This window comes from Electrophorus electricus, chromosome 24, assembly GCF_013358815.1.
Source record: "Electrophorus electricus isolate fEleEle1 chromosome 24, fEleEle1.pri, whole genome shotgun sequence".
Lineage (NCBI taxonomy): Eukaryota > Metazoa > Chordata > Actinopteri > Gymnotiformes > Gymnotidae > Electrophorus > Electrophorus electricus.
In genome coordinates this window covers 5,125,836-5,145,905 of record NC_049558.1, presented here as the reverse complement: position 1 = coordinate 5,145,905, position 20,070 = coordinate 5,125,836, and the positions used below count along the sequence as shown (strand labels likewise).

Below are 20,070 nucleotides of genomic sequence, written 5' to 3'. Positions count from 1 at the left end.
TTATATTTTTTAATTGCATAATCACATTTGTTGAATACATACACAGTATATGTCAGCATTAGAGGGTTATCACATGAAGGAAAAAAATTAAGAAACACACACTGAAATGATCTTTCCAATCTACCGCATTATCCTACTGCACAGAGCTGGAGAAGGAACCCTTTCAAGTGCTATAAGACAGACATGACATATACTCTTCTATAAGACAGACATGACATATACTCTTCTATAAGACAGACATTACTCTTTGCTTGACGAGTGCACTCGACCTTGGCTGTCCCCCTTTCCCCTCTCTGGCCATGTTATCAGCCCCACAGCTGAGCCCTGCCTTCCTCTGCCCTCTTTCTTTGCTTCTTGAGATACACTCAACTCATGCCTTCCTCCTCCCTCATGCCTCCCTCACGCCCTGCAGTGCTGGCTCAGCTCCCCCCCAGCCTCAGAGGAGCAGAAGCGAGGCCCCAGTCGAAGAGTCAGTCACACCCGCGCGATGCTGACCACCTGCTTCTGTGCCTTTACTCGTCTGGTGAACAAGAGGAAGAGGTGGGGAACCACACCAATCTTGACGGGACCGACTATAAAAGTGCATGAGCCACACCCTACAGAGGCGCTCCGCGCTGCACGGGCCACTCAACACAAATACGCCACAAGAGCACGCTCCATTATTCTGGGAACAGAAGGCCTTACCTTATTAACGGCTATCTGCTTGGCGAAAGGGTATGGATGCACTTAATGTGCCACTGAATGGGATGGACACTTTTGAAAGTTACTCCTTTAGTTAAAAGTTACAAAGTGGACCATTCTGTAGGTCTGCCCAAACAATGAATCTTTTAACACAACACATCGCAATTTTATATATATATATCCTGTAAATAGTGATACTCATATCCATTAGGTGTTACAGTGCTTGGGGAGTAACACCCAATGTATATGAGACCATATACTGACTAAATACTTATCAGCTGCATTCAGGTCACAGTGATGCCAGTCTTTTCAAACTTACTATAACACATGCTTATATAGCTCTATAACACTAGTTAACAAAGCTTTTGTTCCATGCAAAAAAAAAAAGAGTTGCTTATGCATTTTTGCAGGCTGTCACCCATAGTTTTTATTGTAGTTTACTCACATATGATTGAGTATATGGAAAAGTGGATCCTCTCTATTGCTGGGCGCTGAAGAGGAATGTTCCCGAGGCCAAATATATGCAAAAATTATACATCGTACATTCTTGAAGTATGTTTGTAAATCTTAAGTGTAATAACAGCCATATTTATGAATGAGTAATATATACTTATTCTAAAACTTGTCACTTAAAAACCATGCCTAATGGATTGGCCTATATTCTAAAAACAGATTCAAATTCAGCATAAAAAATACTGTAAGGTGCACCTTTTTAGTTTGTGGAGCAAAAAAAGTTTACATTTTGTTGCCCAATGTAATTGTTCCTATCCACAATAGAACGAGTTCAGCGAGTGTTGTTCAGACTCCACCTTGGTCCCCTTTAACCATCACCGAATAGGAAAGCATTCAAAGTAGGGCAACCTGTACAGGGAACTGGGGCACCCTCACTTTCTCTAAGGTTTTTAAGCACTTTTATGTCGAGTTTGGGAACATGCGCTTCTATAGTGCCTGAAGCTGCTCATAAACAGCAAGACTCCTGTTCTCTTAGTATCAATCTGTAATGTAGGACCCAAAATCACACCTATACGAAACAGGAGTGAAGGATGCTTCTAACAGAGGGAATCGTAAAGAAATATCTCTACTGAAACACTTTGAAACAGTTTGGGTGCATTGACCCACACTGACAAACATGCATCCCCAGAGGGAGTAGCAAATAACTACAGGCCCCCAGCCAAACTACAGGCCTGCTTCAACTCTGACTCTTTCAGCAATTACACTTGCCTAGAATTTAGGCGTTGCTTTTTCGCTTAGGAAAACACATGGCAGATAACTGAATTTTATTTGTTAATTCAGTCAGAATGAACAGATTCTTAAGTCACTTGTAAAAAATTAATGCTGAAAGGTCTCGTCTCAATAATCCCTGGTCTTGCACCCTCGAGGCCTCAAAAATGATGTAAACCAATAGCAACGGGGGTCCTAGCTTGACGATCTCACATAAACCGCCAATCAGAGACGAGTGTCGACTTATGGACCCGATACACGGTCTTCAGCCTGGCTCAAACACAACATCCCCCTCCCACTGTCCTTCGTCCCACACCCAGTACTCACGCACACCTTGCAGTCATGAAAAAAAAGTCCTCGCGGTTTCCGGGCGAATTAAACCAGAACACTTCGCTCACTTTGGACATTGAAGTTAATGGAGCCCTCTGTCGTCACCGTGCTGACCCACGTGAGGTTTGTCTTACCGCATCGCAATGTTTTCTAAAATAAAAATGACCTTTACTAGTCACCTTCAGAGGACAATAGCTATTTAGACAAAACTACCAAGGCCAGCCCGAGCAAGGCTACAGAACATTCGTCCACGTTACTTCGTGAGATGTAAGAAGCTGCAGACTGAAATAATGATGAGCTGCATGTGAGAGAATGGCGCGATGGAGCAGAGGGATGTGCTTTGGAGTGTGCGCCACTCAGATCCGGCACAGGCGCAATGCCCCCTCCGCAAGGTTACCGGTATGAGTAACAGTGCGAGCGTTCCGCTTGTACCGCTTCCCCTGTCGCCTGCTCTGCCTTCATATCATTCTCCGGTAATCCGCATAAAGGCGATATAACACACAGATATGAATATATAAGCAGCGATCATGTAGGTGACAGGATATTATTGTGTTAATGCATAGTCATGCTTAAAAACATTATAATACACTACCTTATAAACGGCATTGCACAACGAGAAACCATGCAGAGGGGAAATACGGTATATTATAATACATTAATAATGATAATTGCCGGAAAAAGTCACCTCTGTAAGGAAATTTGACATTTATTAAGAAGGACAAATTATCACAGGGAACGTCTTGCTAAATAACAGTAAGCATCATATGAAGCCTCGTATTTCACAGTGACATGTTTTGCCTGCTGTGCTTTGATGCAGTAGTTATACGAGCTTGGCCGTTCTCATTAACCCCAAGAAAAAATGACAAATCTTATAGAGGATATAGAATATCTGCAAAAGGACGTTGCTGAATTGTCAGGCACGGCAACGAAAAGCACACATTATCGACCTTAGTGGTAATGAATATCCAGTTCCTACCAGAACGAGCGCATTTAGGTTTGGTGTAAATATCAAATGCACCGACTCACCAGGCCATGCTCCAAGGACATCGACGCGTTTTGCTGGAGTAAAAGGAAATTCCTGAGTTCTGTCTCAGATAAATAAAGATAAAATAAATAAGTGGCGACCTAAATTACCTAGTATTTTCCTGTCATGTAGTCCTTTGCCATCAAGATGTTCAGCAGTGTTTTAGTGTGGATAGGAAATCTGATCCTAAAACAGTGCAGTTGTTGCCTGGTTAGACTGAGGTTCCGCAGAGGGAAAATATAAAAGATGAAGACATAGCATTAGGATGACTGCTCCAGCACTGTTAAAAAAGCGACAAGAATTGTGATCGCTGTTAAAGAAACAGCTGTTGCTCTTATTCTTAAAAGTGTAAATCAAAGATGTGGTTGAGCGTGGCGATGCGATATTTTGGATTTATATGCGATGTGATGAGAGCCCCCTTGCTGAGCTGCGCGCTGAGGACCTTGGACGCAGCATCCGCGCGGGCTGCTATGCGCGGATGGAGAGGACGGGTAGGAGGGGGGACACTCTACTTCTCTTGTCTCTCTCCCCACCCCTGCCTCGGCTCCAGCCCTTAAATCCCTCCCACTCTGTTCTCTGACAGTGCGATCACGTCAACGCACAAAACACACCACACGGCCCGCTACCCACCCCCCCCCCCCCCCCCCCGTTAAAGAAAGAAGAAATTGTAGCGCTTATTTACCTTAGTGAACACGATAATACACTATTCGGTACAATGGTAATTTACAGGTGATTATGGCGCTGTAATTGTGAAAGTGAGGTGAAATATTTACAGAATTTGATGACAGATCAGAATGAAGTCTAAAACATAAAAACAATCTTCATTCATTTGAATAGGAAGATTAACTGAGACACAGGTTTGGGTGTACATTCATGGGAATTGAGTGCATTTGCACAGTGTTCTTAAAACAAACTAAACAAAATAGATGTCCTAGACTGTACAGTCTGTACTACCAGGCAGGCACTGAAACAGAAGTCAGACTAAAGCAGCTCCACCTACCCCAGGCTTTCTCCCATGCTTGTTCACACTACTGAGGCAAGTCCCCTGTTTCACTCAGGAGTTCTGCCACAAGACTCACTCTCACGCTGCATTTTTTAAAATTCATAAATTCATACACCCACACAGGTCTAATAGTCTTGTTATCTCTCAGCAAGCAGGGTTCAAATCTTACAGCTCAAATGCAAGAGACCAATAGAGCTTTTATCTGCTCAAGAGTGCTCAAGTGTGCTACTTCAGACTTCATATGCAAACATGTGCCTGTGCATATGCAAACAAACACACACACACACACACACACGCACGCACGCACACACACACACACAAACATGAAAATGTTGACATGGTCTTAGATACACACAACAGTTCCATTAGGATTATTGCTTTCGTGCATTGTTTTTGATTAGACTACTTCAGCAATCGCACTGGAACCAAGAATTGTGCTGAGCTGTAGCACAGACAGCTGCAGCCCTACTCCCAGAAAACGATGCATTTAACTGCCCGTTCTCAGGCAGTGCCTCACCTGGACACGCTCGAGGCACATGCATGAAATCACCCAGCCCTAAACACACATGCACGCATGCTCTGATGCCTCGTCCCGCCCTCTCACAATAAAATTTTTGTAAGGTGTGTCTGGTACGGCGTAGTGAAGTTTCAGCTTTAGCGGGTGGGCGCAGGTGGTTGTGTATAATTCAGAAGCGATGGTCTGAAAGGAAGATGCTGCTCCCTCTGGGAGCAGCTGTGCATTAGCCCTGCAGGTAGGCAGCCACCAGGAGCCTGAGCAGACAGCCCCGTGTCTCACTGTCACTCACTCCGCTTCAAACAGCACTCTGCAGCTTCCTGCACACTACAGCGCAGCCCATGCAAGGCCTTTGAAGAGGGAATGACGCCATAATGCGTCACTTACTGTAATCCCCTTGCAACTTGAGGAACTCTTGTTTATCTTCATTTCCTGTCAGGTGGCCTCATCCATTTCCCTGTGCAATTGTTCAAAAGGAAATTAGGACTTCATTATCTTAGAAACAAATTGTTACAACAGCATTTTCTGCAGGAATGGTAGGGTTATATTTATGTGGCATTTGGGTGGGTTGTTTGAGTCTGGACCTTACAGCTATACCTATGTTGCGTCTCTCCTCTCATTTTAACGTTTTTCTCTTCCTTGTGTCCAAGTTCAGCACCTTCTGGGGTCCAATTAAAGCAATTAAAGCAGAGACTTTAGTGCAGTTTACTCTTCCTTTCCCTCTCTCTCGTTCCCACACCCGCTGAATCAGGCATCAGGATTTTCCCTGTCTGGAAGCGAGTCGATTCGGCTCACTTGGGAAGGAAGAGGGAAAACGGGAGCAGAGGAGATGGTACTGAGGGCACTGGTGAAATTGGCCAGTTATAGGAATGAGCCTTTGACCTGAGCACATCTATAGAGTTCAGGCTTTATTGCCTCTATAATGAGACTAAGTGTCTTTTTCTCACATGTATAACCATTTTGAAAATAGTGCAATATACGCTGTTTTGTTTGTTTGTTTGTTTTTTTGTGGGCATACACTGCTTAAAGGGTCAGAAAAAGCAGTTTTAGAATATGCAGCACGCAACGTGAACTGGGCAAATGCAAGAAGAGCTTCCTCAGACTGACAACAGACAGCGACAAAGATGTCAGATGAGTGTAGAGAGAGGAGGAGAGGACTGTGTTTAGGGATTGAATGAAATGGAATGGGAAGAAAATATGAATGGCAGGGGAAGTGGTGAAAGGATTCAGTGTGCGAGACGGAATGAAACGGATAGCGAGAAGGGAAGAGAGAGCGTGTAGAGGAAAAGAGAGGGATGGAAGCTTTAGATAGGGAAGAAGAGAAAAAGAAATAACACCCCATGGACAAAAGAAGCATGAGTCAGTTAGTTCTATGGGAGGAAGCGCCTGCATAGAGTATGCACGAGAAAATGAAACAACAGCCTAAATGTACAAAAAAAAAAGAGGGCTGAAAAAGGCAACAGAAAGACAGAGAAAGAGTAAAAGAGAGAAAGACCGAGAAAAGAGTAGGAGACAGGTTAAGGTTCTCAGTCAATGCTATGATTCCTATTCACAGCACTCTTATTTCATAGCGAGGGCCATGCTGATGTTTTATTTATGGGAGAGATTCCGCCTGCACATGTACTCTCTCCATAATTCATAACACCCCGCATTAGGCTGCGTACAGAGAAACGGGGGATGCTTGTGTGTGCCTATAAACTAGCCAGCGCAACTTGGTCATATAAAGGCACTATTTAATATTTGGCTTCTAAAATATAGCTTGAATCTATTCGAATTTTTTAAAAACACTTCCAAGCAAACAACTTTTGTATAATCTGCAACACTTCTTCCTAGTTAAATAAAATTCTTCTTCTTTCAGGAATTAAAATACTATAAAAACAAACCTCAAATATTTGGAGACATTGAAATGATTTGAATAGTCCAAAAGCCAAAAGTTTACTGCTGTGTGGCAGTGTTTGAAATCACTTACTTCCAAACTATAATTCACCTTTTTTTAGTATGACTAAGTGATTAATGCTGCAAAAATTGCATAATCTAGAATTCTTAAAAGGACTTGGATGCCACACTGAAAAAACTAAGTGCAGTTAGGGCACACTTAGTCACACTTGGCCAAGCAGCACTAGGGCAATCAGTGGCCAAAAAAAGTATTGCACACCATCAGCTCTGGCTATGCTTATAAATTTAAAAAAGTAGATCCACACATTTCCATTTATAAATTCCATAAGCAAATGTATTTAATTTAAAATGTGCCAACTATCATTAGCTAGGTTACACAGCAGATTAGCCATTTTACGAGCGCGTCATATCTTCTCATTTCAGTAGTACGGAATTTAACCACATACTTTATAGAGTTGATCGTAAATTGCCTATACTTCACAGGTTAGTGAAGTACGTACTCTGATAAAGAGGGCATAGTATGTGATTTGAACATGTTATGTTATGTTCCACTCATTGATACATTAAGTGGAGCCATGGTCTAAAGGAGTACACCTGAAGTTAATTTGACCCGTAAGATTCTAAAAAAAAGAAGAAAAAAAAAAGACCGGGTCAAGGCATACTTTAGATAAGTGAATTTGGAATTTTTGTTTTATGTGAGTAATAACACTAAATACTCAAAGCAATCAGAGGTTATTGAAAATTTTGTGGCAGCCAAGAAAAGCAGCACTCTCAGAATTCACATTTGAGGGCAAGTGTAAATTGGTCTGCATAATTTGACAGTGATAACTAGGAAAAGATTTGAGTGGCAGCAGATGTAAATGGGCAACCCAGTGAAGCTCCTGCCAAGACTGGATTCAGCATGCTGTTTCACTTCATGCACCAGCTAAGTTCCCCCAAGCAAGCAAAAAGAAGTGCAGTCCTAAAGGAGATTAAGGAATATGTTCAAATCCCAGCACATAGTTCATCTGATTCTGTTTGTGAGCTCTAGGAAAATTTACTGCAACACATATCAGACATTCTCTCCTCTACTGAGACACACCTGCACTTTCCAGTTTCTCTAGGAGCAGTAGAGCATGTGTTTAGCTTGTTGTAACACGGAATACCCTGAAAACATTCAATTAAAACAAGATCCATGAGATTTAAAAAAAATATCATGTCATCGATGTCATCGAATGCTTAGTGATTTTTTTCCCCTTCAAATGCCTCAGTTGCAGTTAAAATCAAACATTCCAAATATTAAATAATTACTTAGTTATAATGATTTTATTATGTATTGAAATGGGGTGAAATAATTGAGTATTTGACTTACAACTCCTAAAAAAACACATTGAACTGCTGTAGAGGCTCGGTGGAATAAAAGCATAATTTGGATTAATTTGAAACTATAGTAGTCTTACTCCAAATACGTTAAATATGCAATTATTTACTGCTTTTGTAAAGTAGCAAATTCAACTTTTAGCCAGTTCAATTACTATTTAAATCACCAGAGCAGGGACAGTTTGCATGCGCTAGAATAACCTGATCAGACAGTAGGTATTCTCTACTAGCAGCAAAATTTGCTTGGGCTGTGGGTGACTCAGCAAGAGCAGACAAAAGTTTTAATCATTAAAGGGACAAATAGGGGGCAGTTTGACTACACCAAGCACACTCTCTGGGTCTTTAGAGCCAAACTACACATTAATACGTACACACTCATAGCATTGTTTGTCTCTAAAGCCTTGTGACAGTCAAAGAAACAACTTGGATTAATGAGCCAATTAGGAGTATGACATAACCCAAACCTGTCTGACACAACCACAATTTACAGTATCACACTATACCGTAACATAACTTCAGGGAACCACAGGGATATGGTCTAATGGGAAAGGAAGAGAGTAATTAAATTATAAAATATCAAAGCACTGCCCCAGATTTTGGCTACTATATCCCAAGTCACAGTTCAGCTCTAGGGATAGCTTGGCACTGTTGCGGCACTCAATTTTTCACCCTCACACTTTACTTTCTCTCTCTTTTGCCTTCCTGAGAAAATGGAACAAGGTACAAAAAAGTAGGGCATGGGCTTGGAAACTGACTGATGCGCTGTGGCCAAACCCTGGATTTAAGACCGCCACCTGGAGACTCTCACAACCACACCATGATGCCCTGCCTCCTGTCTGCTTGATGGTGCAGGCCGACCTCACTGGTTGCAGCAAAGTCCAGCTGTAGTATTCTGAATCACAAGGTGCTCAAGAAGGACCAGGTCTGGAATTCAGACCATGAGCTGGACCAACAGCCCTGGAGGTCCCAGGGGAGGCTGTAGAGGAAAAGGCGGCTCCAGGCTGCATTTGTATGGCCTGTTTCACTGTTAATACTGTCTCAGGTGCACTTGGCCTCCATGTCATAGAGCTGAAGCAGTTCAGTCATTATGGCCTCGATCTGAGCTCTGGTAATGTCCTCACACAGAATCTGTTGAGACAAACCAGTTAGCATGTGAGTACCAATAGAGTTGGGAAGATTGACTAGGTGAAAATCAAAATCGGACAATGTCTATTGTAAATATGTGGTTGGAACTCGGCTGAGGTTTCTTCTATATGGTTGATTGATACCGAAAGCTGATCCATGATGTAAAATTCATGAGCTCCAAACAAAGAGCTTGTATGTTGCAACAACTACCTTATCCAGTTTCATTTACAATATTTTTTTCTGATTTCTTTTGAACATTTATTTTATTTTTTATCCAAATTTAAATCCTATGCTCTCCATCATCTCCATTATAAGAAATGTTAGAAGGCTACAGTCACTAACTAGACTACAACCCATTATGCCATACTGCCTTTTGTGTCTTTGCTTCCATCCTGATCAGATCTGTATTGGCTGAATCTGTTCACAAAGAATTGTCATCTCCACTAATGATTAGTCACGCACTAAAGTATAAAGTTCAAACATACACATGACCAATATTTACTGAAATTTCAGACATTGTGACAGACTGTGTCCTCATCACATGATGCAACATGAATTTGATAAAGCATAGGCTGTATACACTTCTATGCAAAAGCCTTATCAAATGGGCAGACAAGGACAGTTCCAAAACAAGAAATAATTACTGACAAAAATAAATAAAAAAATATATAATTATATATATATATATATATATATATATATATATATATATATATATATATATATATATATATATATATATATAGAGAGAGAGAGAGAGAGAGAGAGAGAGAGAGAGAGAGAAACAAACAAAAAAGAAAACATCCATACTTAATTTTTCCTCTGTTTTTTGTATTATATAAGGTAAACCCACTGCCAGAGAGGGCAATAAATTTTGGAATGCATCTTCACGACCCTCTGTAAATGTCCTCACCTGCCACCACTCCCTTTCCCCTCCGGGGACCTGGACTCCATATGTGTGCATAGCGAGGTAGAGCGCAGCGAGTGCGAGGTGCTGTGGCCGATGGTGCACACATACTGGGCCATGGTAGCTGTCTTTGAGCAAAGCCCAGGCTGTCTCAGCTATGGGTGTTCGAGACCAGGCATGCCGGTTCAGTAGATTCCTCACAGAGAGTAGGTAGTGCAGCAGGTACTGCAACCACAGGCAGACAGGAGTGGAAATTAACTCAAGTACAAAAGGTTACTCGCAGTCATCAAACAGCATGTTCAGCCTGAGGTCCGCTACCTTGTGGGGATGCTCAAAGGACACTTGGAAGTTGAGTTGTCTGAGGATGAGCAGCTCACACTGCACTATACTGTCCCGCATCTCCCAGAACTTGCTATCCAGCTCCAATGGATCACTTCCTGGGTGAAAGTATCTAAGACAGGCATAGTTTCATAAGTAACAATAAAAGGAAAACGTATGCATCATCATAATTGTTACATGCTCGCAAAACCTATGACTTCTAGACTACCTGTGGCAGACGTTGATGATGTCCCTTGTTCTGAGATGCTGTTCTTCCACTTTACCCGCAAGGTAAATGGAGGACATGGCTACTAGGTAGGGCTCAAAGATCTGCAAGCTGGCTGTTTGAAAGAACTTGTGGTACAGTGCACAAGCTGTGGCCACAGGTACAGACCGCATGTCCAGTTTCACTCCTGCAATGATCACGAGTAGTTAGCTAGCTACATTTACGGCTTGCAATGTAGGCTGTCATTCTGCTAACATTACATAGCTAAAACAGCTAGCTAGCTATTGGCTAGGAAATTGCAGAAAAGTCGGCACCTAGCTAACTAACTTACCTGTCTCGATGATGAAGCGACAGACTCGAAAGTGTGTTTTGGCATCATTACTGGAATCCTTTCCATCTGCATTCTCCTCTCCACGTTGTTCCCTTGGTCCAGAGACATGTGCAGATCTTGCCGCTTCCATGACTAGTTCAAACCTGTTTAAAGATGTTTAATTTACCAACTAGCTAACCTACGCAGCTCAGTGTCTAGGTGACTGAGATGTTCGCACTGACCGAGAAAGCTAGGATAGCTAACGCTAGCTACCTAGCCCTAGCTATCACACTAGTCCGTTAGCTAAATAACATGAACATGCTGTTGGCGTTTGTGATGAGATCCAGTTTTCTTTTGTTAGCTAGACAGAAATTCACCACAATGCACCATTAGCCATCGGGCCACTGGTTACAGAAGTCAAATTTAGGTAATGTTAGTTAGCTAAGATAGCGTTAGCTTAACATAGTGTGAAAAGCCTGACGTCACCCAGCTGTTTTGCTCGGCTGAAATTCATGTACAAGCAGGTCAAACCATAAGGTACGCAGAGCGCCGCCAGTTGCTACGGAGTACTGATCTGAAAATGCATACTACATAATTAAGGCAAAATAAATATTCGAGTTTATTTGTTTTATTTATCTTATGACACTACAGCGTTAGTTGACTTTCATAAAATTGTTATTGGACCACTGCAGTATTCAAAGAGAGTTTTGGTTTTGTTGCTAAGAGACGGCTGCCAATCATTAAAACACCAAAACATGTCGTCCAGTTATTCTGCTAACCAGGTAGCTAGTTATACAAATAATCGTTATTTAATGACAAAGCTTTTAAATGTGTTTAGCTATACTAGTACAGTTGACACAGTACTATTTATATTTTAATGTCCGTTTTTCTTCACAGTATGAAAGTGCTTTCAAGTCTCATAGACTCCTCAATTGGACCGTACCAAAACAATTCAAAGAGGTACGTTCGCGTTAGCTAGGTTAACCACCTTGCTAGCTAGCCAACTTGATAACACAAGTAAAATAGTAAATATTTGTGTTTCGTCTATCTTTTAATAGCACAAGACCTTTTTCATTAAGCCCTTAGGTATGGTATAAGCAATGTCTGTTCTCACAACTTTAGAGGCCATCCGCAGCAGAGGGTCACACTACATTTATAGCCTCAGACCGAGGTCACCTGTTCCCTAAAGTAAAGGTGGTATTTAAAACTGTAAATTTGATATCGCACATATTTAAATCAGATGTATCCTATATAATAATCAACACGGTTTAGTTAATAGAGTTTGTTTTGTTTCACCATCTCCATCTTTGGCAGCGTGGAAGCTCCTGGCCATCATTCCAGGGTACCTGGGACTTACCAAGCCGTATCCATCCAGTGAAAATTAACCCTACAGCACGCTCACTGGAGGGTCAAGAACGCCTTAGGATTTGGGGGCAGTCTCAGCACCTGGTCCGATCAAAAACTGGCAAACTTTACAAAGCCCAAGGAAACAGCAGGGCAACCAGCAGAGCTCACCATGCTGAGGTAGATGTTTGACGTAGGCTGTTTTTCCACTGTGGCTTCTAGTGTGGCTACAACATTGATTTAAATAATAAAACAATACTGTTTCAGGACAACAATGCAGAGCTACAGATTCCTGTAAGCACTCCTGGTCTACATGGAGCAGAGGCAGAACCAGAGAGGCCCTTGTCTCATCTGAGCCAAGCTCAGTCTCGACCACTCTCTCAGCAGAAGCAGACTCAATCTAGACCAGCCTCCCAGCAAAAGCAGACTGGATCTAGACCAGCCTCTCAGCAGAAGCAGACTGAATCTAGACCAGCTATGCAGCAAAGACAGGCTGAATCTAGACCAGCCTCCCAGCAAAACCAGGCTGAGTCTAGACCACTGACGCAAGCCAGCTAAATTCAGGTACAGACTTACCAATGAGCAAAGAGATTATCCATGGGTCTAGAATTATAGTATGTCTGTCTATGGTTTAACAATATTAGAAATTGATTTTCAGACCTGTATTTCAAGAAGTGTAATACATACTTAGTCTGGGCTGCAATTTATTTCTCTTGATTTCACCAACAATTATACCAGTTCAAGTATGATTTACAAAAATTCCAAATGTCTACAGCAAACAACTCCTGTCAATCTAGTATTCACCTTGCAAGCACAAAATAACATCTTCTGAAATAGCATGGATGAAAATAAACAGCAAAATCACTGATTATCCTTTCAACATTGTTTTATTTATCTGCTGAATGGAATTGTTTTACATAAAATACTAGAATGCCAGTAGTCTCTCGGGATCAGAGTGTCCGCTGGTTTCACTAGTCATCGGTAAATTGTTTTTAGTGCTTGAAAGCAAATGAGTAATTTTGTAATGCTACCAGTGGACATAGTAACCCTTGGAAACCAGAGATGTACAGAGTTCTTGTAAGTCAGTCACAAGCTCCTAACATCAATGCTCAAGGAAAAGCAAAGATTTAATCCAGCAATCTGTTGATAAGAGTACAATCAAACAGTTATTTCACACTATTACTAAAGTGTTGTAAAGCTAGGGTGTGCCACACTGGTCCTGGACATCTTCCATCCTGATATTTATATCCAACCTTAGTCCAATAGAACAGATCGCATCTGAATATTAAAACTGGGTGTAGTAGATTGAAACGCTAAAAGGGGGTAGACATCTAAGACAGTAGTTCTGTGCCCTAGTGTTAAAGCAGTTATTTAATCAGTTGTCACATAGCTTCCTATTCCAGGGATATTTGGTTAAGAGCCTAGTGTCTACATGTGTTTAATATCAGTAATTAGAGTCCTTTCTTAATTAAAGAGGTGTTTGTGAAAGAGTTGTAGTTCCACAGGACCAGAGCAAAACCTTGCAGAAACGCAACTTTAACTGAATAGGCCTACATTATACACACTTCTAGACCTCGAATCATCAGGAACCCGCATTTAGATGCTTCAATGCAAAAAATGGGTCAATGAGGACTGACATCTGAACCCAAACATGAAGGTTAATTTTTAAAAAATTACCTACACAACAGTACAAGGAACATGGATTCATACATTGCAATTAGATATGTAATGTAACAAAAATAAACAACCTCTATAAACCACAAAACCATTATTACAGCTTTAAGTAACTGGTCTCAAGTCAAAAAAGGAAATTATCAAACTGTGAGAGTAGTCTTAGATATTCAGGTAGATCATCACCATTACTAAATTTCTCATATAAAACTACTGTATTCACTAAAATGTTCTTGATTCCTGCAAATGTTAAAAGGAAACAGGTTCCTTGGACACATGCTAGTAAGTCAAGATAAATGTAGGTAATTCATAATACTCTGAACTGTAATGAATGGTAATGAATATGAAGGTTTATCTAACCACCTGTTGTTTTTACTACAAAGGCAAAAGGGAAAACAATTTGAGGCTAGATCAACTCAAAAATGTGCAAGTTTTACATGGCCAGTCCTATTAATTTAATAATCGGTGTGTAATTACCAACACAATAAAAGAATAAATCTGATTTGAGAGAGAACATTGAAAATACAGTGGGAATAAAATACATCCAAATAATCATTTGCAATATTATGACAAAGAATTTTAAAAAGGTCTTAAAATTACCCTATACCCTAGGTGAGGAAAGGATGCATTCAAAACAGCAACCACTCGGACTGCAGCGTTAGGGATAACAAATGCTAAAAGCTAGATTAATGCTGTTTTAAGGTTGGCAGACTTGTTCTGTGGTAAATATGTAGAGATTCTTGGTTTATTGTCAAATAACTATTTTTGTTTGCTTGATGTAGATGTAATACAGCTGATGCACAAAGGCCCAGAACTATTTAACATTACAGCAGCATAGCAACAAATGGAGTTTGCACTTTGTATGAAACCTACCATGAAAATAATCAACCAAACTCTCATAACTTTCAATACCTTAACAAATCTACAATATTACAATGTATTAATTTAAATCTAACTCACCAAGAAAGATTTTATAAGAATTATAGAAACTATAACTTTTAAACAGAGAAATCTGATAAATGATTTGTCAGCTAGTTTGCTTATCTCACTGATTATCTAATCGAAATCAAGAGGCACCAGACAAGTATACCTCATAATACTCTGAAATAAATACTCAAACAAGTACACCCCATAATACTCTGAAATAAAAATATAGTGATTTGAGCAGTTCAAGTGAAAACCTCATCAGTGCTAACTGTTACTAGATTAAATATTTCTAAAACGAGAACAAAAAAAACTTGCAAACGTGATGATCACACATCTCCAGAGCAAGACCAAAAATAGTCCACAGTGATGAGATGATGCTCAGGCGCAAAACTATAAAGCGGCGTGTGCTGGTTAGAAAGATGTTGATCAGAAATTAAAATACAGTATTACTCCCAAAACACCACTAATATGCCTTGGGGACTGAGAACATACGTAGTAAGACGCTGATAGAGACTGGTTCTAGAATGAGAGAAAGGCACATAGAGACATACCCACATGGTGGGGTGGTGAGTAGCCACAGCACGTTGGCTGAATAAGCACACACTACTAGCACTGGTTCCAGTGTGTCTCTACAACACAAATGAACACAAATAGCTCACTTTCTGGAATACTTAGCTCGGTTTACTCTTCAGATCTGTCCCGTGGCAGTAAGAGCTTCAGAAAATGGTATAGCAAGTTTGTGCAAATGAAACCAAGCCAGTGTCCAGAAAACATTCAGAGGTGAAAGAACTTTTCACACTCATGTATTTCCAGTGGAAGGACTTAGCTGACTTATCATACCTACAAGCTCACATCAGTGCTAAGATCCATGACTTAAAGAAGAAAAGCAAGCCAACATCCATTTTAGGAAAATTACCCTGTATGGCACCAGTGCCAATAGTTCATGTACTACGCGCTTGTTATCAACCCACTTCCTGTTTGACAGCAGCTTTCAGAACACCATATGAACTCCTGTTGGCTGGTTTTGAGTGGGCATGCTGTAATCCGGTAGGCCGAGCAGAGAGTATTCCCGCATCTCCCCTCATAGGTCTGGCTGTGGAGTGAGAGGTATTCCTAGGGGGCTCTGACTTTCTGGAAGGAGGGTGAGGATCTTCTCCAATGCTGACAGACAGGTTGGTGTACAGTGGCTCCAGTTCTTTAGACAGGAGTTTATAGGTCAGTGAGTTGAGTCCATCTGATCGCCAGTTTAACCTGGTGTGCTTTAATAAGTCAAACCTGTGAATTAACGAGGGAGGTAGATGAACCTATGATGGATTAAATGAAAAGGGCTTAGGAAGTAGAGACTATGATTCAAGTCTTGATAGTTCACCAAAATTACCTTCTGGGGTTCTGCTCATTACCCCGGTCCCCTTTATGCTTGATCATCTTATAATGGCCAATGGCCACAGGGGGGCGCACTATTTTCATCCCAGTGAGACGAATTCTGAGGAGTCAGAACAAATACCAAGTAGGTAAGTAAGAAAGCAGAAGTAGTCTATGAGAGAAACGGATGCCAGTGAAAAGCACTGACTCAGCGAGAAAGGGGTGAGAGTGGATTAACATGTATGAGAGGACTTTCACAACTCAGAGTCTCTACAGTTTACTATTTTGCTATTTATTGTTTGGAAAATATTTACTCATTCTAACAATACAAATATATGCTAGTTGTACATGGAGAGACTGAAATCTAAGGATCTGGGTTTTTGTCTCTAGGTCCTCCTCACCAGAGTCATTTGGGTCAGGCAAAAAAAGAAACACAAATTGTATTCAACAAGAAATCAATGTTTTAGCTTGTGGCACTATTTCTTTTAAAACCTGTTTGAAGTAAACCCTGTTCACACCATGTTCCAGGGTCTTAATCTCATGATACATATCCATGCACTGAGAAGCCCAGCTCCATCAGGGCAAGGGGCAGATCTCACTAGAAATGTACATTATAGGACCACAGTAGTGACACAGGAGAGAGCAAACCAGAGGAAAAATAAATAAATAAATACACTACCACAGAGACTAAATGCTAATGACCATCATTACAAAGCTTCATCTTTACTTCTATCCTTCCAACCTACTGCGTTCTTTACCCATTGGTCTTCCACCTTTAGGAATGGAGAATGCGGGAAAAAAAGATGCTAGGTTAGAGTTGAAAACAAATGTGCCTAGTTCGACTCCTGATGTTTAATGGGAAGCAAAGCTGAAGCCTTGAATTCTATCGGTGCTAGTGATCCTTGCATGTACTTACTGACCATTCCAGTGTCTGTGCAGATGGAGTAGGAGGAGAGGACTGGTACAGTGATAAAAAGCATGGTGATGAGGGTCAGTGAGAACAGAAGGAGAGGTCAGAGAGGACTGACAGGCAACATACTCTGCGCAACACGCATTTATTTCACATATGGCTCTTGATGGAGTCACAGTGCTCACCTGGCAGCGATGTCATCGTCCTCCCCTCCCCATCCCCAGTACTGGTTGGGGAAGCCATTCATCTTGAGGTACTGTTCCGGAGTGACGGCAGACACTCCTCCAAAGTACTGAGGGTACGGAAGCCTGCAGGGTCAACAATAAAGGACACAAAGCTAGTCACAGAATGCCATGTCCTTCCATGGCCAGGTATGAGCAGTGACCCTTCCGGGATGGGACTACCTGTATCGGAATTTATCCATGGCCACAGAGAGGTGAGAGGGGTGCTGCGGGTGGCAGGTGTAGGTGTTGTGGTCGTTCTCTGGGAGCAGGTCCACGTCATGGAGGAAGATGCAGCCCCAGTCCTCCTCCTTCAGAGCTTCTCGCACGCCCACGTTCAGTAGCTTGGCGCGATTGAACGTCGAGTTCCCTGACTTACAGCAAAGAGGGCAAAATCAGTGCAAGAGGTGAAGTCAGCAAACATCTTACTACAAATGTATTTACTGCATGTTTCCTAAAGGTCCGTATTGAGTTAAACAAATCAAAGTGCTAGAGTTTATTCTCATCAAATTTGGGTGAGCTGAAGAAACCTGGTGTACAATGTAGATGCTGTAGTGTATCTGCTGTCTCTGCAGGAAGGGGTGCAGATGGTAGAGCAGTGCTCGGAGGTGGCTCTGCCGGTTCCGGTAGGGGACCACGATGGCTGTGTGGTGCCTCGGCTCACAGCCCGGTGGGCGGTAATGGCCCCCCGGCATCACCAAAGGGTTCTTCTCTTTTATCTCCTCCAGGGAGGGTGTGGAGGACACGCGCACAGATACAGGACCCACTGATGCACAGCAACAGAAAGAGCCCCAGCTGTTCATGTGTTACATTAAACCATTTACTGCAAACTGGTGTCACACTTTTTGCAGACTTTGATGTGAATGGATAAGTAGAAGGAGTTTCCATCAAAGCGATATTTTGAGAAAGACCTAATATATGGAAGAGTAATTGCTAAAACCACACCTTGCTAATCCCTTCTAAGGGCTGGAACTCACCCAGGAGTGGCGAGGGCAGCAGGCAGTCTCTGAGCCGCTGTTCCGCCCCAGTGGGGCCCGGCTGGTGAGGCAGCAGGGCACTGAGCTGGCTAAGGTTGGTGTAGACATCATGGGGTCGAGAGTAGTCAAACTCAGGCTCTGAAGAGTGGACCAGCACAGAGACAAGGCCACGGAAACCTCCCAGGGAGAAGTAGAGCACAAACGCAAACTGGAAGCCCACGAGTAGAGCCAGGGTGCAGGGAGAGTCCAGAGCTCGGCCACAGCACACCATTATGGCCTTGGGCACAGAGTGGCGTGGGTGCAAGAGAAACAGGCAGCAGGAGAAATGCAGACACAGAGGAAGGAGGACAGGACAGTCACAAACATGAGGAACGGTGGGGCAAGAGAGCCGTTAGAGAAAAGGTATGAGGAGCCGAGAGGAACCCAGGATTGGGGAAAGAGAAGGAGTGATGACAAGGGGTAAAGTTAGCCCCAAGAGGCACATTTATAGCTAAGTGAAAAATGGATGAGTGATTAAGTATAAGAACAGCAAAGTCATGTCTCCTGTGAAATGGGCCACTGCAAAACAGGGAACATATGATATAAACATCAGACCAGCTCATAAACCATGCAATAATTAAAGTGATACATGTATCTGTTGCCACACACAAGCTATTCTAAGGCAAAAAATAAGTTAGCTACGTATCACTGGCCAATTAAAGGCACAGTGTATTGAACATTAGGGTATAGGAGGCATCAGCAGTCTAAATACCTGTGCTCTCCACTACTGAAACTGGCAATACCAGTGACAACGCGCTCTCCCCTCTTCCACTGTCACGCAAAACACGAGCTCTTCAATTCACAACTCGGATACCAGCTGTCTATTATTAGTCTTACATTCTCAACGACAGCAATGACAACTAAACAATAATAATAGTAATAATCACAACAGCTTTTCTGCGAACCATGATATTATTGTGAAACAAAAAATGGTGGGCGCAATTGTGGATGCTTCAGTTTGTTCGTTGCGCGATTATAACTGAACTTACCTCCTTTTACTGCGACGCTTTAAATCAAGCCCCAGGCTCCACTGGTGGTCAAGAGCTAGGCCTTCATCGTAGCTTCATGGTAGCACGAACGCGAATGTGGCGTTTTTTGGTTTTTTTTAGGTTTTCGGGGGAGCAGTCCGATATATCGAGCTCAACACCAAACGAGGCGCAAATGCAGCCATCCAAAGGGCGCCGTGTTCCTAGCACGCCGCGCTTCTCTAGCTCGCCAAGGGATGGAGCGGTACCCGAGGTCAGACGACAGACATGTTCACAAGCACCGCGGTGACGCGCACCGTGGCACAACCCTCGACGACCGTAGGACATAGCAGAGCCGATCACGAAATTAGCGAGAGAAGGTGTATACGAAAAGGTGAGGTTTTCATTTCTAAAAACAGACCTACGCCACTAGCGTGTGTTTATGCCCTCCGTTTGCAGTAATGCCGCCTTACTTAAAAAAGGGAACAACTTCCAATGATGCCCAATCCCCAAAAATGATAAATCATGCGGTGTATAGTGATTTTCAGATTTTGTTTTTCGATTTTCAGCGTATGAATGCATCTCCCAAGGTACCCATTATTGTAATGAATTGTTGACAGAATAATAATTAGGCTAATTAAATTAAATATTTTAAATTGATTAGTATTTTTATTGGTGTTTGTAGATGATCGAGCATGCAGAACACTGAAAAAACCCTATATGAAACGAGATTTAACTCA

General features: G+C 42.0%; 4 protein-coding genes across 12 annotated transcripts in view; 1 reads left to right on the top strand and 3 right to left on the bottom strand.

Moving 5' to 3' along the window:
- atp2b3b (ATPase plasma membrane Ca2+ transporting 3b) overlaps positions 1 to 3,763 on the bottom strand; it is a 35,727-nt gene extending 31,964 nt beyond the window's left edge. For 3 of the 5 annotated variants that reach the window (XM_026998193.2, XM_026998195.2, XM_026998196.2), the window contains exon 1: positions 3,259 to 3,762. The gene's annotated coding sequence lies outside the window, so the exon portion shown is untranslated. Of the gene's footprint in view, positions 1 to 3,258 lie in introns of all 5 variants that reach the window. The other 2 variants (XM_026998197.2, XM_026998194.2) reach the window with 2 other exon arrangements.
- A 4,192-nt stretch (positions 3,764 to 7,955) lies between these two features.
- ccnq (cyclin Q) lies at positions 7,956 to 11,404 on the bottom strand. The gene is made up of 5 exons (XM_026998200.2): positions 10,936 to 11,404; positions 10,608 to 10,791; positions 10,379 to 10,511; positions 10,067 to 10,285; positions 7,956 to 9,156 (listed from the first exon to the last, which is right to left on the bottom strand). The coding sequence occupies exons 1-5, from the start codon at positions 11,063 to 11,065 to the stop codon at positions 9,067 to 9,069; spliced, it is 756 nt and encodes a 251-aa protein (XP_026854001.2). The 5' UTR covers positions 11,066 to 11,404; the 3' UTR covers positions 7,956 to 9,066.
- Positions 11,405 to 11,511: 107 nt separating this feature from the next.
- cfap126 (cilia and flagella associated protein 126) lies at positions 11,512 to 14,143 on the top strand. 2 transcript variants are annotated; one of them, XM_026998228.2, is made up of 5 exons: positions 11,512 to 11,696; positions 11,812 to 11,874; positions 12,037 to 12,102; positions 12,229 to 12,438; positions 12,526 to 14,143. In XM_026998228.2, the coding sequence occupies exons 1-5, from the start codon at positions 11,670 to 11,672 to the stop codon at positions 12,814 to 12,816; spliced, it is 657 nt and encodes a 218-aa protein (XP_026854029.2). In that variant the 5' UTR covers positions 11,512 to 11,669; the 3' UTR covers positions 12,817 to 14,143. The 2 variants fall into 2 exon arrangements, with proteins under 2 accessions (XP_026854029.2, XP_026854028.2); XM_026998227.2 differs by having other exon boundaries at positions 12,037 to 12,108.
- b4galt3 (UDP-Gal:betaGlcNAc beta 1,4- galactosyltransferase, polypeptide 3) lies at positions 13,897 to 20,023 on the bottom strand. 4 transcript variants are annotated; one of them, XM_026998222.2, is made up of 7 exons: positions 19,355 to 20,023; positions 18,327 to 18,884; positions 17,880 to 18,115; positions 17,533 to 17,723; positions 17,314 to 17,436; positions 16,235 to 16,339; positions 13,897 to 16,131 (listed from the first exon to the last, which is right to left on the bottom strand). In XM_026998222.2, exons 2-7 carry the CDS (start codon positions 18,595 to 18,597, stop codon positions 15,819 to 15,821), a joined length of 1,239 nt encoding a protein of 412 aa, XP_026854023.1. In that variant the 5' UTR covers positions 18,598 to 18,884; positions 19,355 to 20,023; the 3' UTR covers positions 13,897 to 15,818. The 4 variants fall into 4 exon arrangements, with proteins under 4 accessions (XP_026854023.1, XP_026854027.1, XP_026854024.1 ...); XM_026998226.2 differs by having other exon boundaries at positions 17,889 to 18,115; XM_026998223.2 differs by having other exon boundaries at positions 18,327 to 18,603.
- Between the last annotated feature and the right edge of the window lie 47 nt (positions 20,024 to 20,070).

What these genes read in the sequence shown, in the direction of transcription:
- cfap126 (XM_026998227.2), top strand. Translation starts at nt 11,670, where the DNA reads ATGTCGTCCAGTTATTCTGCTAACCAG. An exon ending in CCAGTTATTCTGCTAACCAG is followed by an intron (nt 11,697 to 11,811) that starts GTAGCTAGTTAT and finishes TTTTCTTCACAG; the next exon opens with TATGAAAGTGCTTTCAAGTC. An exon ending in ACCTGTTCCCTAAAGTAAAG is followed by an intron (nt 12,109 to 12,228) that starts GTGGTATTTAAA and finishes CATCTTTGGCAG; the next exon opens with CGTGGAAGCTCCTGGCCATC.
- b4galt3 (XM_026998222.2), bottom strand. Translation starts at nt 18,597, where the DNA reads ATGGTGTGCTGTGGCCGAGCTCTGGACTCTCCCTGCACCCTGGCTCTA. An exon ending in GCTGCCCTCGCCACTCCTGG is followed by an intron (nt 18,116 to 18,326) that starts GTGAGTTCCAGC and finishes GCTGTGCATCAG; the next exon opens with TGGGTCCTGTATCTGTGCGC. An exon ending in AATGAGCAGAACCCCAGAAG is followed by an intron (nt 16,132 to 16,234) that starts GTAATTTTGGTG and finishes GTTAATTCACAG; the next exon opens with GTTTGACTTATTAAAGCACA.
- ccnq (XM_026998200.2), bottom strand. Translation starts at nt 11,065, where the DNA reads ATGGAAGCGGCAAGATCTGCACATGTCTCTGGACCAAGGGAACAACGT. An exon ending in TCGCTTCATCATCGAGACAG is followed by an intron (nt 10,792 to 10,935) that starts GTAAGTTAGTTA and finishes TGATCATTGCAG; the next exon opens with GAGTGAAACTGGACATGCGG. An exon ending in CCTTTGAGCATCCCCACAAG is followed by an intron (nt 10,286 to 10,378) that starts GTAGCGGACCTC and finishes CTGTGGTTGCAG; the next exon opens with TACCTGCTGCACTACCTACT.